Source organism: Epinephelus lanceolatus, chromosome 21 (genome assembly GCF_041903045.1).
Source record: "Epinephelus lanceolatus isolate andai-2023 chromosome 21, ASM4190304v1, whole genome shotgun sequence".
Classification (NCBI taxonomy): domain Eukaryota; kingdom Metazoa; phylum Chordata; class Actinopteri; order Perciformes; family Serranidae; genus Epinephelus; species Epinephelus lanceolatus.
This window is the reverse complement of record NC_135754.1, coordinates 5,171,748-5,190,299: the sequence shown is the minus strand read 5'-3', so window position 1 is coordinate 5,190,299 and position 18,552 is coordinate 5,171,748. Positions and strand designations below refer to the sequence as shown.

The window sequence follows — 18,552 nt, the reverse complement described above, 5'->3', positions numbered from 1 at the left end:
GTGGGAGGCAGCAGCTAGGAGTTGTCAAGCAGGGCTTGGCTCAGAATGTGTTCAGCAGGGGAAGATATTAGGAATAATATAAATATATACACACACACACATATATACAGTACAGGCCAAAAGTTTGGACACACCTTCTCATTCAATGTGTTTTCTTTATTTTCATGACTATTTACATTGTAGATTCTCACTGAAGGCATCAAAACTATGAATGAACACATGTGGAGTTATGTACTTAACAAAAAAAGGTGAAATAACTGAAAACATGTTTTATATTCTAGTTTCTTCAAAATAGCCACCCTTTGCTCTGGTTACTGCTTTGCACACTCTTGGCATTCTCTCCATGAGCTTCAAGAGGTAGTCACCTGAAATGGTTTTCCAACAGTCTTGAAGGAGTTCCCAGAGGTGTTTAGCACTTGTTGGCCCCTTTGCCTTCACTCTGCGGTCCAGCTCACCCCAAACCATCTCGATTGGGTTCAGGTCCGGTGACTGTGGAGGCCAGGTCATCTGCCACAGCACTCCATCACTCTCCTTCTTGGTCAAACAGCCCTTACACAGCCTGGAGGTGTGTTTGGGGTCATTGTCTTGTTGAAAAATAAATGATGGTCCAACTAAACGCAAACCGGATGGGATGGCATGTCACTGCAGGATGCTGTGGTAGCCATGCTGGTTCAGTGTGCCTTCAATTTTGAATAAATCCCCAACAGTGTCACCAGCAAAACACCCCCACACCATCACACCTCCTCCTCCATGCTTCACAGTGGGAACCAGGCATGTGGAATCCATCCGTTCACCTTTTCTGCGTCTCACAAAGACACGGCGGTTGGAACCAAAGATCTCAAATTTGGACTCATCAGACCAAAGCACAGATTTCCACTGGTCTAATGTCCATTCCTTGTGTTTCTTGGCCCAAACAAATCTCTTCTGCTTGTTGCCTCTCCTTAGCAGTGGTTTCCTAGCAGCTATTTGACCATGAAAGCCTGATTCGTGCAGTCTCCTCTTAACAGTTGTTCTAGAGATGGGTCTGCTGCTAGAACTCTGTGTGGCATTCATCTGGTCTCTGATGTCAGCTGCTGTTAACTTGTGATTTCTGAGGCTGGTGACTCGGATGAACTTATCCTCAGAAGCAGAGGTGACTCTTGGTCTTCCTTTCCTGGGTCGGTCCTCATGTGTGCCAGTTTCGTTGTAGCGCTTGATGGTTTTTGCAACTCCACTTGGGGACACATTTAAAGTTTTTGCAATTTTCCGGACTGACTGACCTTCATTTCTTAAAGTAATGATGGCCACTCGTTTTTCTTTAGTTAGCTGATTGGTTCTTGCCATAATATGAATTTTAACAGTTGTCCAATAGGGCTGTCGGCTGTGTATTAACCTGACTTCTGCACAACACAACTGATGGTCCCAACCCCATTGATAAAGCAAGAAATTCCACTAATTAACCCTGATAAGGCACACCTGTGAAGTGGAAACCATTTCAGGTGACTACCTCTTGAAGCTCATCGAGAGAATGCCAAGAGTGTGCAAAGCAGTAATCAGAGCAAAGGGTGGCTATTTTGAAGAAACTAGAATATAAAACATGTTTTCAGTTATTTCACCTTTTTTCGTTAAGTACATAACTCCACATGTGTTCATTCATAGTTTTGATGCCTTCAGTGAGAATCTACAATGTAAATAGTCATGAAAATAAAGAAAACGCATTGAATGAGAAGGTGTGTCCAAACTTTTGGCCTGTACTGTATATGTATATATTTTTTTATTTTTATGTTTATTTTTTTAATCGTTACACAGCTTTTTGCAGGTTACCCATTGGGTACCCATCGGGTACCTCCATGGACCCTATCCAGTGCAAGACTCTACCTCAGAATTGCTTCCCAGAGCAGAGTACGTGGTGCTACTGGTTTTCATTAGACCATGACCTTCAGCATGGACTGGAGTGGTTTTCAGTCAACCATAAAGCGATCAGCACAAATAGTATGGTGCTGTCTTCTTTTTGTTTGGGAGGATAGATTACAGTCAAACAGAACTGCATTTGTGCCAAACTGATCCGCAGCCTCTTACTGCTGCTTTTATATGTGCATTAGTGCTAGCAAGGAAACAAAAGGAAAAATGTGTGAGTTTAGATAATGAGCAGATTAGTAAGCAGACTCACTCTCCCTGTTGCTCCTGGTTTCAGCCACCTCCTCCTCTGTGTGTTTCATCAGGCTGGTGTCTTAGCCTGCCAGTCTCACCTGAAGAAAGCTCTGATCTGAGAACAACCTATTGTACAGTCATTCATCTCCCCATCCCTGGTTTGTTTGTTTGTGTGTGTGTGTGTGTGTGTGTGTGTGTGTGTGTGTGTAGGCGTGCATGCGTGCATGCGTGCATGCATGCGTGTGTGTGTGTGTGTGTGTGTGTGTTTGTTTTAATGTGTGTTTCTGTCTCTTCACACTCACCCCCTCAGCCTTCTCCTCTGTGTTGGCCAGCATCTCCTGAAGAGCTCGTACCGACAGTGACTGCTCCAACACAAAAGTGCAGATGGACAGATCTGGAGGCACATTCTGGAACAACAGGAACACTTAGATTATTTATTGATGTTGACTTAACTTTTCTACAGGACAGTCAATTCTTCTGTAGCAACATTCAGGACTGCTGATCATTATGGGTGGTGTAAGATCAACAAAAAAGAAATGATTTGTTACTAAATGTATGTATACTTTATTAGAAACTTGCCCTTTTTCTTAACATAGCAATTTCTAACCACACTACTTTTATGAAACTCTCTCACTCAATCACTACAAAAATCATAATATAATTAGAAAATTAAAGGCATTTATGATTGTTCCAACTCAATAATAATTTCACGATTTGGAAAACAGGATATGTTTTCTCGATCTGGACATAACCAAGGCTGTTTTCCTGTGATAATGCATAGCAATGGTAATCAATCTACAATCATCAGACATAATATCTCTTTTATATCTTATAACCTACAGCAGAAGCAATTCAGGGAAAAGCCCTGTAACATCTCTAAAATGCTCCTACAGACACTGCCTGACAGTGTGCCTGTAGCTGTCAAGAATGAATTTCCATCAGTCTATAGTGACTGACTGATACTAGTCACTGCAACATTCCTATAATTACACTGCAGAGACTAATAGTGCCCTCTGCTTCATGTCTGAAAGTCAGAGATGTCAAGTGGTGCTGCCACTTAGTTGTGCACCGAATGCTAACAAGTCTCTCCTGCCCACAAAACTAAACTTCCTTAGATACTGACAACATTTTATCCACATTCTCCCTTTATTGAAAGCACAACTATGATTCCAAAAAAAGTTGGGATGCTGTGTAGACCGTAAATAAAACAGAATGCAATGATTTGCCATTTTTTTCAACCTATATTCAACTGAATACAGTACAAAGACAAGATATCTAATGTACAAACTGATTAACGTAATTGTTTTTTGTAAATATACACTTATTTTGAATTTGATGCCTGCAACAAGTTCCAAAAAAGTTAAGATAGGGGAAACAAAACACTGGGAAAGCTGTTGAATACTCAAAAAACACCTGGAACATTCCACAGGTAAACAGGTTCACTGGTTACAGATCAAAGTTTCATGATTTGGTATGAAAGGGGCATCCTCTGAAGGCTCAGTTGTTCACAAGCAAGGATTATCACTTTGCGAAAAACTGTTTAACAATGTTTCTCAATGTATAGTTGCAACAAATTTAGGAATTTCACATCTACAATCCATAATATTATCAAAAGATTTGAAGAATCCAAAGAAATCTCTGCACGTAAGGGGCAAGGCTGAAAACCAATAATGAATGCCTGTGACCTTTGACCCCTCAGACAGCACTGCATTATAAAAACAGACAGGACTGTATAAACAATATTACTACATGGGCTCAGAAACACCATTGTCACTAGACACAGTTTGTGGCTGCATCTACAAATGCAAGTTAGGACTTTACCATGGACCCCTTCAAAAACAAGATGGTTCATCTCAAGGGGCAACCTGCTAACAAACACTCCATCCATGCAAAGTGAAGAGCATATATCAACAACATCCATAAACGCCTCAGACTTCTCTGGGGCCGAGCTCCTCTGGGATGGACTGACAAGTGTGCAGTGGTCTGACGAGTCCACATTTCAATAGTTTTAGGAAATCATGAATTTCATGTCCTCCGGGCTAAAGAGGAAAAGAACCATCCAGATTTTGACCAGCTCAAAGTTCAAAGCCAGCATCTGTGTTAGTGAGTCAGTGCCCATGGCATCATGGGTAACTTAAACATCTGTGAAGGCTCCATGAATGCTGAAAGGTCCATACAGGTTTTGGAGCAACATATGCTGCCATCCAGATTAAATCTTTTTCAGGGATGTCCCTGCTTATTTCAGCAAGACAATGAGACACATTCTGCACGTGTTCCAACAGTGGGGCTTTGTAGTAAAAGAGTGCAGGAACTAGACTGACCTGTCTGGTCTAGACCCTTATTGAACACGTGTGGCACATTATTAAGCACAAAACACAACAAAGACCCCAGGCTGTTGTGCAACTAAAGTTGTATATCAAGCAAGAATTTCTCTTTAAAACTTCAATAATTAGTGTCCTCAGTTCCCAAACACTTACTGAGTGTTGTGAAAAGATGATGTCACACACCGCTAAACATGCTCCTTTCCCAACTTTTTTGAAACACGTTGCAGACATCCAATTGAGAATAAGTGTATATTTATTTATAAAAAACAAAAGTTTTTCAGTTCGAACATTAAATATCTTGTCTCTGTATTATATTCAGTTGAATATAAGCCAAAAGGATTTGAAAATCATTGCATTCTGTTTTTTTTTTAGGTTTTACCCAACATCCCAACTGTTTGGAAAAGGGGTTGTATTTTAACATTATCATTTACTTGCTGGTTTGGATCCCTTTGTCTAAAGGGATTCAAACCCTTGCACCCTTGCACCCTTGCACCCTTGCACGTGGGTGAAATAATACGTCAATAATGATGAAAATATTAATTACATTCTGTAAAATGTGAACATAGCAGAGAGCAGAGCAGAGCTGCAGAGCTGCTGTCAGACTCCCCATCAAGAGAGACACTGTGTGCTTTCATGCATGGGGAGCAGCGTAGCTTTGCTGATTACTTCAGAAGCTAATACTGTGCGCATTGTTGGTGTATTGCTGTTTTGAGGCAGCAGAAAACGATAGTTCTATTGACCAGCAAAAACCTAGTATAAGGCGTAGACTGGTTGTGGGCTGGTGAAATAATACTGCATTAAAATATGAAAATATAAATGACATTCTCTAAAATTTGAACATAGCAGAGAGCAGAGTAGAGCTGCAGAGATGCTGTCTGACTCCTCATTTAGAGGAGCTCTGCAACTTAATTGATTACTTCAGAAGTTTAAGGTGTAGTTCTGTTTCCTCATATATTCTCTGGGGGATTGAGAGGCAAATTGTAACTCTAACCTGAAGACTTTTTTGATTAAAATTACATGAATCGCCCCTTGTGTCTTTTCTGGAGGAATTTGCATTGCCATCACTCATTTATCTGGGGGTTTCCTTTACTGTGTCACCTGACTGGCATTCTGTTGTTCATGTGGTATAAGGGAGTGTATTAGAGCTTGTATCAGTACCTTGGAGTTGGAGATGGATTCAAGAAAGCAGAGTCTGTTTCCAAAGCCTTCAGCAGCCAGACAGAGTTTCTGTTGCTCCTTATGGATTGTGGCTGAGCACTGTAGGACCACCTCATCATCCTAAACACACACAAAGGTACAGTTACAAATCAAGACACTCAGTGACCCAGAGTCAATAACAGAGATTTTATTTTACTCATTGTAGGTGGTGGCTGAAAGCTGCAGAGTGATGTCATCTTTCTGACCATCACAAACACACACTTCTACATCCAGCCCTACACAGTTTAGCAACACATCTTATCACTGTGAAGAGTCAAAATATGTACACATACACATCTTGTAAGTAAATAAAGCAAATAATAATGAAGATTAAAAGTAGAATTTCTCCAATTCAAAAAGAGTATGAATCAAAGAGACTGGAGCAAAGAGTTGTTGCACCTACCCTTCTCAAAATTTATGAACAAAATACACAGTCGACAATACAATAAATACAAAAATAGTTTCTCACACACACACACACACACACACACACACACACACACACATTATATGTCTATTATAATGTTCTGTTAACTGCAATCTATTTATAGCATGCTAATGAAGCGCAATATCTGCATTCATTTCTGTTTTATACAACGTTAGAGTGAAAAAAACAGTATAGAAGCAACATGCAAAATTTTGGGCACCCCAAGACATTTGAGTGGTCAGACAACTTTTACCAGGGCCCTGGACCTTAATTAGCTTCTTTGGGCTATGGCTTGATCACAATCATCATAAGGAAATGCCAGTTGATGCAAACTTGAAACTTTTATATGTTTGGAAAAGGGTACAGAATTTCATTTTTTTAAGATATTTTTTGCCTTTAATTGATAGGATAGTGAAGTGTGAAAGGGGGGGAGAGAGAGAGAGAGAGAGAGGGAATGACATGCAGCAAAGGGCCACAGGCTGGAGTCGAACCTGGGCCGCTGCGGCAACAGCCTTGTACATGGGGTGCCTGCTCTACCACTAAGCCACTGACGCCCCGAATTTCATTTAAAAAAAAAACCAACCCTGTCCAACTGTTAAACACGCAGGTGGATCGATCATGCTTTGGGCTTGTGTTGCAGCCAGTGGCATGGGGAACATTTTACAGGTAGAAGGAAGAATGGATTCAGTTATAATTCCAGCAAACTCTGAAAGCAAACATCACAGCATCTGTAAATAAAAAAGCTCAAGATGAAGAGAGGATGGCTTCTAAAACAGGACAATGATCCTAAACACACCTTGAAATCCACAATGGACTTTCTCAAAAGGCGCAAGCTGAAGGTTTTGCCATGGCCCTCACAGTCCCCTGACCTAAACATCATTACAAATCTGTGGATAGACCTCAAAAGAGCATGTATCTGTAACACTACTGCCACACAGGCACACATTTTAGCAATTTCAAATGTTCTGTAAACATGATGACCTCCTTCTGTGCTGTTGCACTTTACCAATATAAAACCAGATTCAGTGACATCAAATAAACAGATAACCAGGTCTGTTCAGTCTAGATCAGGCAGATAATCATTTTCCATTCTCCTCACCATGTGCATTTTAATCAGGGGTTAGATCAACAGAGACAACACAAACTATCAACATAGGCTCACTTTGTTACTAACACACACACAGGCCAAATGTAGTGCACACTGAGGGACAGTGTGTCTTGTGGCTATAATAGCTTCCTATCAGCCATTCAGACAATAACAGCACTACAACATGTCCTGCATTAGAGTGTTACAATTAATTAAAAACCTGTCTGCTGACATGTCACAGCAGCTAATCCTGCTGTAACTGAGATCTAATCAGCATACATCTGTTTATCTGCCTAATGTCTGTTCACCCATACATGGGCATGTGTACTAAAGTCTTCTCAGGAACTCCTCAGGAGTTTCTGTGAACATCATTTTAAGTAAGTGTCTGTGTGCAATTAACCATGGTTGGAAAAAGGATATACCCCCATCAACCCCAACTTTCTTCCGATCTCTGTCCTGGTCTTAAGTTGGGGCAAAGTCATCCACTCCTTGAATTCCTTGGCCAGAAGACAGAGATAAACAATTAAGTGAATGATAATGGAGAGGGAGTATGACATCAGTGGAACAGAAAAACCCTGGACAAGAAACTATATGAGTCTTTGGAGTCTTTAGTGGAGGTGTCAGAGAGGAGGATGCTAAGAAAACCACTCAGTATTCTAGACAATGCCTCTCACATCCTGCATGCCACTCTGGAGTCCTATCAGAGCACACTCAGCTGTAGACTGAGATCACTGAGGAGCACCACAGAACACTACAGGATATCTTTTCTACCTTTGGCAATCAAACTGTATAACTCCTCCCCCTTCTGTAGAGAAGAGAGCTGAAACAAGACACTGACAGCAAGATTAACCTACAATAGGTGCACTACAACTTTTTGCTCCTTAAACACTTTATAGTTAGAATATTTTGACTGATACTGTAGTGTTCTAAAAACTGGGCCCAGTTTGTGGCCCTGTCCTGCAGAACCCACTGGTTCTTCTGGTTACTACTGGTTTGTGAGCATTTATTGTTGTTATTGTGATTTGTGTTACCGTAATTGTAGTATTCTCTGGCACAAGAATTTCCTTCAGGATAAATCAAGTTCTACTGAATTGAGTTGAATTGAACTAATTTGAACTGAACTGAACTGAACTGAACTGAACTGAACTGTGAAGATAGTGGACTGTGTCTTACCATCAGTAGGTCTGATATCAATACCTAACAACTATAGATTATTTAAAACTTAAAGCCCCTCCACCTGTAACCCCAAGTGGCAACACCCTAACTAATTTCAAGACTTAATAACATTTAAACTGGTATATATATATATATATATATATATATATATACTCCCCGTACAGTCTTCTTGAACTGGGAAATTAGCTATAGAGACCAAAATCGTTTTTTGTACCAGGCTGTAAATGTAAACATGGACATTTAAACATGAGGGGCTATAGGGATTGACTCGCTTTTGGAGTCAGCCTCAAGTGGCCATTTGAGGAACTGACAATTTTTTGGCACTTCCATGTTGGCACAATTTTTTAGCACTGGCAGTTCCAGCTTGGTGGGAACGCATGGTCAGAGTCGGTGGGCCAAACACTAATGAGCATGTGCAGTGCAGTCTTTGGGTCTGATATCCAGTTCCTATTATACATCCAGGGGGAATACCTTATACGGTCAGATGGTAGGTGGAGCCTGCAGGACAAGCAGCTCATATCTAGCCTGAAAATCTGAATTGTTTTGAAGCTCATGCTTCACTTGTGCTATATGCCTGCCAAAGTAACCTAAAGTCTATATTCCCATTTTAAGGCAATTCTCTCATAAATCAGCATACATTATGATGAATTAGGGCTTCCTTTGTTGTTTCATCATTTATAAGGGCTCTCTACCACTGGAAGATGAAAACAGACTAAATGTGGCTGGAAAATGGCCACAGAGTGAAGACCTCTCCCAGGGGCACAATTCTAGTGAATTGTCTGCAGTGTTTCTCTCAGGCTGCAGCTTGATGATGTTGGTGAATATACCGTTCAAGAAGAATACATTTTAATACATACAGCTGGAAATAACTAAATGTAATAGAGTTCCACTGGGGAACATTGTAGTTGTCATAAGCTGCCTCTGGAATTCATCAGTCACTGTGGTTCTGCTTAATTATCTAGACGTGTGGGCTGAGGGAATACCATCATACACACACACACACACACACACACACACACACACACACACACACACACACACACACACACACACACAGAGCCATGTAAGGTTTGTTGGAAGCTGGCGTAATGTCTTAATGACTATTCTAATGTCTGGCACATAGAATCCCTCCTGCCCACACCCACATACATGCATACACAAGAAACTGGGAGCTAGCTGAGATATCTGCAATGGCTATCATTAACATGAATAATGCCTTAGTGACATTTATAGTGGATGACACACACACACACACAGATACTGTTCCCTACATGAAGATGTCTGGTGTCTGTCAGCAGTAGTATGCCTTCCAGCCTTCTATGGAGAGAGAAAGAGAGAGAGAGAGAAAATGGAAACGAGACAGACGCAGAGGGACTTATGATGATCAACGGCAGTCATTTTGAGCAACATGTAGTAATTGCAAATTTGTAGCATGTGTGTCTAAGTATGTAGTCCACTCACTTTGACTGCAGTGGAAACCATTAAATAATCATTGAAAGGACATGCCTCAAGCTGCATTTTCTCTACAGGCCACTAGAGGCTGATCTGATGCCTCTATGATTAAGGTTAAGTTGGTTTAGGGATAAACAGGATAGGTCCAAGAAGGCAAGAAGCAAGAAGGGGTCAGACAGTCTTTCAGGCTGTAAACAAGCATTCAGTTTTGCCAGATTAGATACAGCACATTTTTATTTACAGGTAAAATAGATAGTGAGCACATCTGCTAAAACACAAATGGTGCTAAACAGCACTGGAAAGTGGCCCTTTTGCTTGTAATCATAGGCAAACCTTTTTTTGTGCCATACAGCACCCATGTTTTAAAAGGTGCTACGAAGTGCATTTTTCCTAATAATGCTATACTGTACAAACCTAGATGCACCAAATATGTAATATGTATTGTTTGTAAATTTTTGGGTGTAGGGGCCCTTGAATAATGCCAGATAATACCATGGACAAGCCAGTATGCTTCTAAATGGCACCTTTACTTAAAATATAAATGAATGACTGTTAAACATTTTTTGTGAAATTTTGGCTTAAATGATTCAGAACCCTGTACTAAATGCTTACAGAGAAACACAGAACAACACCTTTTTAAAGCTGGAAAATTTCAAGTACCCAGGGGCAAATAAGTTAAGAGCCATTGCTTTTAAGTGTTATCCTCTGATAATGCACTGTTTGTAGGTCATTTTATTTATTGCTTTCAATCTTTCTCCAGTAAACTATACTAAGCTGAAGAACCAGTACAGAACTTCTAAAGAACCATACAGGGGCTTTAAAGGTTCTTGACTGATTCTTCAGCTTAGTTTAGTTTACTGGGGAAAGAACCAGTAGAGAGGTTCTAAAGATCCAGGGCTTAAAAGGTTCTCTACTGGTTCTTCACCTCAGTTTAGTTTAGTTTAGTTTACTGGGGTAGAGAACCTCTGAAGATAAATACAGGGGCTTCAAAAAGTTCATTGGCAGCAGTGCTATTTATTTATTTATTTATTTAGCACCACTGAGGTACCAACATTTTTGTACAGGAAAACCGCTATCCAAATTAAAGAGCATGTCTTTTCCACATGTCCCGTGGAATAGGTGTGTTTTCTGACTTAAAGCCTCTATCAGCAGGATGGCATCATTTGTCTTTGCCTTTCAGCACCATTATAAATCGCCGTTGAAAATGTAATCTGTTACACTATGTATGAGGCTTGGTTAGATTTAGGCACAAAAACAGCTTGGTTTGGGTGAGGGAAACATCATCATTTGAGTTACTATTACTATTTACTGACTGACCTACCCCACCCCACCTCCTCTATAATAATATCACCTAAATTCTTCCTTCACTCATGACAGACAGCTAGAGGGTTTTGTTACATAAGCATCATTTCATTTTGGTGCACCTGCTAAAATGATAGTTGTAATCATGGCAAGTCAAAGTTGAACCAGGAAGTAGGTCTAGAAGGTCTTAAGTGTGATGGATGTTCAAATTGGTGGTAATTTCACTGTGACTTTGTTTTGTCTTCCAAATAAATTTGACTAATCTGGAAGGTTTTTTCAGCTTTCATGATCGTCTAACTAAAGCTATGGTCTGTTACTTTTATAAAAATAACAATGTGTCATATTCACTGAAACCCTCACTATATACAAGGGTGTAAATATACATGCATTAAAATACAAATGCTGCTATCTGCTATATATAGCAGGCAAACCATCTCCATCAATGTATCTCTTTTTTCTTTTGAGACTGTCAAAAGCAAACCTACAACAAATGATATGTTCATTTTACATAAAATATATAAACTATAAATAAACTATTTAAAAAATTCAATTTAATGAATAATGTCTTATTTTATTTGCTATTTTTGTCATATACAGATCTGCTGTGGTAACTGGTAATATGTATGTTGATGCTGTCCAATGTCAAGTCTGTTTTTGATCATGTGACCACACTATAAAATATAGGTAGCTGTTTCAACATAATAGTGTGCAATGGGGCCCATCCTAACTACCATACACCACTGTCCTGACAGTACTACATAAAAAAAAAAAAATCATGTTCCTCTGCCTCCTTGTAGTGCTTTTAATTGCATTACCACATGAAAACAATCAATCAGAGCCAAGGAGTCTCTAATGCAGCTGTCAATCATTTCAATCATTGCTCATGAAAGGCAGTCAAACTGTCAAACGAGACAGCACTGATCAAATATGGATCAAGATTCTGCTACTGCACTGTCTATTTCTTGCCTCAAATGTTTTCAGAAACATAATTTAGTGTACTGTAAAATGATTGGCAGCGGACAGATTATCTGTTTCATTACTGCGTGGATGTAGCGCAGTTTAAGCAAATACACAGTTATTTTTATGAAAGTTATCAACTGTAGCTTTAACGAAAACAATATTCATTTCCCCTGATCCTCACCTTTTTTCTACAGCAAAAAAGCAGTACGAGTTTATAAAAAAACAAATTACACTTAATTGCATTTTCCAGACGTTTTTGGAGGTAAAATGATCTGTTTTCAAATAGCAAACTCTGTTTGGCAGTACAGTATATTGGTTTTCTGTATGTGTGTGCACATGCACAACAGCGGATAGTAATACACCTTATCAACATGTTGTTTCTACTGTATTCCACTCTGGGCCACCAGAGGCTGCTGCAAGAGCCTCAGCATCCTCACTTCCCACACCTGCTGGAGTCTAGAAATTCTGATTAATGTAATGCAAAGAGTGTTATTGGAAGCCTTTTCTTCAACATTGCAAAGGAGGCATGGACTTCATTACACCAACACGTGACAGGAGAGCTGGTCATCAAGTTGCACTCTGAAAAGCCTGGAAATACGTTCAGGGAGTGAATGAACGGACCATGCATCCATTTCATGTGAAAAAAATGTAGACTAAGAAAAGATGTGGGATTCATGTATGTAGTTTCAACGCACAAGCATGGACCATCTTATGTTACACTATATAAGGGTTTTAAAAAACATTTATAAGTGTGTTTTATGTGTGTGTGTTAGCCATAGTGACAGAATGGCTTCCCTTGCTTGAGAAAAACACTCTCTTAGGCTGCATCTGCCCTCCTCCCACACATACAGAAATAGACTGACATAAATTAGCATGTCTTCTACAGTCTACACAATCATACACACACACACACACACACACACACACACACACACACACTCATACACAACTGTGTGCACAAGCATAAAAGCAACCTGAAAAACTAAATCAGAAATGTGCGCACACACGCACAAAAGCACATTAGAGTGCATGGTCAGTGCTCAAAAGCAGCACAGAGTTGAATACACACAGTCTTACACAACAGCTTATTTAACAGTAGCAGTCAGTGGAAACATTAAATACAACCTTCCTGAAATGCAGTGCAGGATTGGAGGCAAGGGAGAGAGACAGACACAGAGAGAGACAGAGAGAGATGCCACAGAGGCCTGTCTGTAGTCCAAAGGTAGACACGCAGCATCACGGACAGACACCACAACAACGAATAATCCTCCTCTGATACAAGAGAGAGGGAGAGAATGAGATTAAGAGTAAGAGAACAAAATATTGGGAAAGTAAACAACACTGTTAACATCTATAATCCCATCCACTGCGTCCACCAGTCCAAAGGTCAAGGATAGCACAGCAATTTTCTAAAACAGCTGCTCACTAGTTTTTTAACAAACGGTATTCAAACAGGAGGATATAGTGCACTTGTTGGGGACTAATTTCAGCAGTGGATTGAGTTTAGAGTGGTCGGAGGACTAGAAAAGCACTTTACAAATGCTAGTCCATTTACCAATTCACATTTGGTGCTCTGGTGAGAATTTCAGGCAACAAGAATATTGAAATAAAAATAAACTACAGTGTGTGTACTCAGGGTAATGACGGAACATGTGACCCAGTGCAACAGCATGGCTCACTGATCTGTTTTTAACAGTTTTTGGACTACAATAGAGCTCTTTGGCACAGAGGAAGAAGATTAGGCTTTGATACACACACAATACTTGCTGCTAGAATGTTGGTTTGCAACAAGCGGCAGCCTCCATGGCTTAAAAATAAGCCAAAGCAGAAGTGTCAAAAACTGCAGTTCTTTAAATGGCCCCTTGAGGCTGACTTCAGAAGGGTTTAAATCCTCATAGACCCCCATGTTAACTTGTCCAACTTTACAGCAGAAATGAACATGTTTACAGTCTGGTACAGTACAAAAAACAGTTTTGGTCTCCATAGCTAGTCCTATAGTTTTACAATTTATTCAAGCTTTATTTTACGCAAAATTAAGGTCTGGCTGCTTTAAATGACAGACTGTCTGCCCATAAGTGTCCTTGGCTTCTCAGTCAGATCCACCCCTCGGTCCTCCACAGCTACAGCTTCTGGCCTAAATATGGTCACTTCTGACTCCAAAACACAAAGATGGCCACTGACGAAATGCCAAACTTAAGGCTTCAAAACAGGAGTCCACAAACCAGTGACATCACGGTAGCTACATTCATTATTTTTTTACAGTCAATGGTCTGCCTGTGGGATTTGGCAAAAAGAAGAAAACACAGAATATGACCAAATGTATCCTTTAAAGGTCCAGTGTGTAGGTTTTAGTGGCATCTAGCGGTGAGGTTGCAGACTACAACAAACTGAAACTTTACCTGTGTGCCAAGTGTGTAGGAGAACTACAGTGGGATACACAAAAACATATCTAGAGCCACTGTTTGATTTGTGTGTTCTTGGCTACTGTAGAAACAACCTGGCATACTCCATGGAAGAGGACCTACTCCAAATGTAGAAATGGTACATTCTAAGGTAATGATAAAACACAATGATTCTTAGTTTCGGGTGATTATACACTAATGAAAACATAGTTATGAGTATTATATTCAATTTCTGCCAATATATCCTCTTAATTTTACACACTGGACCTTTAAGTACACAGAAAGAATCAGGACTTTTTGCAGTTCCATTTGCAACGGGAGGTCAGAATTTGTGAGTTCCCAGTCAGAAATTTCAACTGGAACCCCCCCTGAAGTTGGATTTCTGACTAGGAAAGTGGCAGGAAGCTCACCAACCTCGACCTCATATCCAACATGGCTGCTCTATGCATCAACAGTAGTAAAAAGCTGTAATAATATACTGTTTGGTCGCAACTCTGTCTCTTTTGTGTCGCAATAAAACAGTCACAAACATAGTACTGTTCAACTTCTATCTGTGGACATGTTTCTATTGTGTTTGTGTGCACAAAATACAGAGTTATATGTTGTTATCAACTAATTTTCCTAACAATGGCTAACAATGGCTAACCTGGCACCCAGTTAACTTGGGTGTGATGTAATTCCCAGCTTTAACTTCTAACTTCCAAGGGAAATGGAAAGCAGCTTTGGTTAGCTAAGCTTAGCTTAAAGACTGAAACCAGGGGTAAACAGCTAGATTGGCTCTGTCTAAAGTGAAAAAAAAAACACCCACTAAAGCTAACTAATTAACATGTTGTTATTTGTATGTCTAGACAGAACAAAACAGATTTACAGAAAAATGTAGAAGTTAAATGCTGGAGCTGTTCATTGGTGGACAACAGCTGGGCGTAGTGGCCATGTGCAGCTTGTTGGAGTCTTGTCGAACAGGTTTGCTAGGTTTGGTACCAAGTGCTGCCTGCATGGATACACTGCTGTTTGTGAAGAAATAGCTTCCAGAAACCAGGACACAATTTGCCTAAGCTTGGCTAACTACGTCCTGATTACAGCTCTGTATTTAAAGCACAGACATGAGAGTAATCAATCAATCTTATCTCAATCTAAGAAACTAAGCAAATCATATTTCCAAATGTGAATGTAAATCCATTATTTTATCTTCTTTCAGCTCTAATTTGGGCTCCACCAACCCCAGAGGAAAAAATTCTGGTTAGTATAGTAAAGCATTTAGCAGCCAATCTTTAACCAAAAAATAGAAAGAGAGCAGAATGGACATTCCAGTTCATAGCAGGAAAGTCAGAGTGGCAGCCATCTTTATTTGTGTCATTGCAAAGAACTGTGACTGCTGTAGCGGGCAAACTTCTGTATAAACCTACTTGCTGCAAACTCACTGAATTGAGGTTTTGCAGTAACAACTTCAATGTCAATGTTCAATGTCCGATCTACTCTCATTCTATTTCTATGTCTGTCGCTTGCTGATGATCAGGCCCAAATGGAATCTGCAGGATTTTTAATTGTTTTTAGTGATGATCCAAAATAAAAATCTGGGAAATTCTGCAGAATTTTTTTTTTTTCATAATGTGATAGTCACTATTGTTTTGTGATGTATGGTGGGAAGTGTCTTGTGACTTTGTTTGTAATGTAACTTAATGTTGGAGGAGCCAAAGACAATTTTCCACTCAGGTGGACAATAAAGTTAATCTAATCTAATCTAATCTAATAGTCAATATTCATTTATAACAACAATTGTTTTTGAACAAAAATGATCTCACACAATACATTAAAACCAAAAACTACCTCAAAAAGAATAAATAAAGCTAAAATAACTACTTAGGAGATTTTAGTCGAAACTTTGAGTCTGAAATTTTATTTACCGTAAAACTCAGAATAGAAGTCGCACTGGCATATAAGTCGCAGTCTATTTTTTAAGGTCTCAAACAGGGAAAACAAGGTTTTATATTACTATTTGTTAATAAAAACGTTATACAAGTTATTCCTACACTGTTTCCCTTTATTTTTAATTTGAAACACATTCAAAACACAATAACCTCTTAAGCAGCTTTGGTTACTTTTCAGATTGCAATTTTCCAAACAACCTCTTCAGGAAATAAAATTACGGTATAACAACATCGGTCAGCTTTCAGTGAAAATGTAGTGTAAAAATAAATAAAATCCTATTGTCTGTCCTGTTTATTGCTTGGGCACTGTTATTTACGTGACAACACCTGAACATAACACACAGACACACATTGGCTGTTTGTTTCTACCTCTCTCTTCACTGGAAGTCTCAGACCTCCAGCCGCCCTCCTCCGCCTTGATTAAACGCTGAAAATAAAAGAGGGAGACAGGTTTTTCCTATTTTATCTTATTTTGTTTTATTTCTCCCTCTCCTCTCGCTAGAAGCGTTGGACCTCCCGTCTCAAACACGGAGGTCTCTCTCTCTGCAGCTGAGCACCCACGACGCACGCCCGGCCTGTTAAATAGCCTGTAACCACTGTGTGACACAAACTCAGTGCTTTGGTCATTAAATAATGTCGGGCTCGGTTCGGGTTCGGACAGAAATATGCTGCCCGTGCCCCACTCTAACACACACACACACACACAAACACACGGAAAACCGGACATTATCATCAGTTTATAAAAGACCCCCGGATGCCCCGGACGCCCCGGACAGGACGTGAAAAGTGGACATGTCCGGGCAAAAGAGGATGTTTGGTCAGCCTAAGGTAGCGCCATCTTGTGGGTCAAATTACCTATGTCAGCATTTACCTTGGTCTATAGGTTGCACCAGGTCTATAACCCGCACCCAACTTTTTAGATGAAAAAAAGGGAAAAAAGTGCGACTTATACACCAAGTTTTACGGTAATCATAAATACTTCAAGAAAAAGTTGATTTTTTTTTTTTTTTTTTTGGAAAAGTCAATCAACAAAATGTGGCACACATGGCCATAAAAATGGAAAGTTCAATATGGAGCAGAGACAAAATTAATTTGCCAATCTATTAACAATCTATTCACAATAAATCTTATTTCTGACTTTTCTTCTTACTACACCACTAACTTTGATTTTAAGGCTAACTGAACACAACACATGCTTGTCACACATATGCACAAGGAGCTGGAGGAGACAGTAACAACATTCTGATTTTTACAAGCAGCATCTATATTCCTATAATCTGCGGAAAATTTGAGAAAAATCTGCAGAAAATCTGAGGAGTTTTGCAGGTGCAGATTTTGTACGGGCCATCTGATAAGCAGTATTCTGCAGTGTTGTTTTTAGAGCTTTTTCTCTAGAAAAAAAGCCTCCTGCTGCTGCTGGACACAGTAGTGATGAGGGCTGTGAGACTGAACCAAAACAGTAAAGTGTGTGGCTGTCAAACCAAAACAATGAGCTGAAAGATACTAAAATGCCCCGTAGAGCTGAGGGGAACTGCAGAGGCGGTGATAGTGTTGAAATAATTTTATAAAATACATAATATTACGACAATTTTGATGATAAACTTGCAGTTTTAGTGACGCATGCCTAATTCTGGCCTCAAATCAAAGCTATAGAGTGACACATGTGTTGAGCAACTGTACATCCCTCTCTGTCATGAACATTATTTAGGTGACACAACCCAAAATGAAGTCTGTATCAAATCAAAATCTAACAGACTGATTTCAGCAGCTTCTGCTGCTGTAAGCTACTGCATGCGCCAGATCAGCCTGCTGTGTGTCAGTATGCACTGTAGTACTGTGTGTGTATGGTGTTTGTGTGAGTTGTATTCCAAGTATCCAGTGTTATAGAGCATCAGGGATTTGGAAGACACACACACATACACACACACACACACACACACACACACACACTGACAGTGGGCAGGTCAGCGGAGGAGGGTTTAAAAGCTTGGCACAGAGAGAGAGTGAGTGTGGAGGAGGGGAAAGCGTCAATGATGTAATCTGAGAAAAGCAGAGGGAAGAGGAGAGCAGAGAGGGATACACTTCATTCTGATCAGAGACTGCTATATACTGAAAAAATACTGATCATCATTCACGTAATTTTTATAATTCACATTAGGTTAAAGAT

The 18,552-nt window shown here is 39.8% G+C and overlaps 1 protein-coding gene across 1 annotated transcript in view; it reads right to left on the bottom strand.

Annotated features, from left to right (window-relative positions):
* ryr2a (ryanodine receptor 2a (cardiac)) overlaps nt 1-18,552 on the bottom strand; it is a 259,999-nt gene that overhangs the window by 179,794 nt on the left and 61,653 nt on the right. Inside the window, exons 2-3 of the mRNA XM_078163436.1 lie at nt 5,613-5,732; nt 2,433-2,537 (exon numbers count right to left, since the gene is read on the bottom strand). Coding sequence (XP_078019562.1) covers nt 2,433-2,537; nt 5,613-5,732 — 225 coding nt within the window. The remainder of the gene's footprint in view (nt 1-2,432; nt 2,538-5,612; nt 5,733-18,552) is intronic.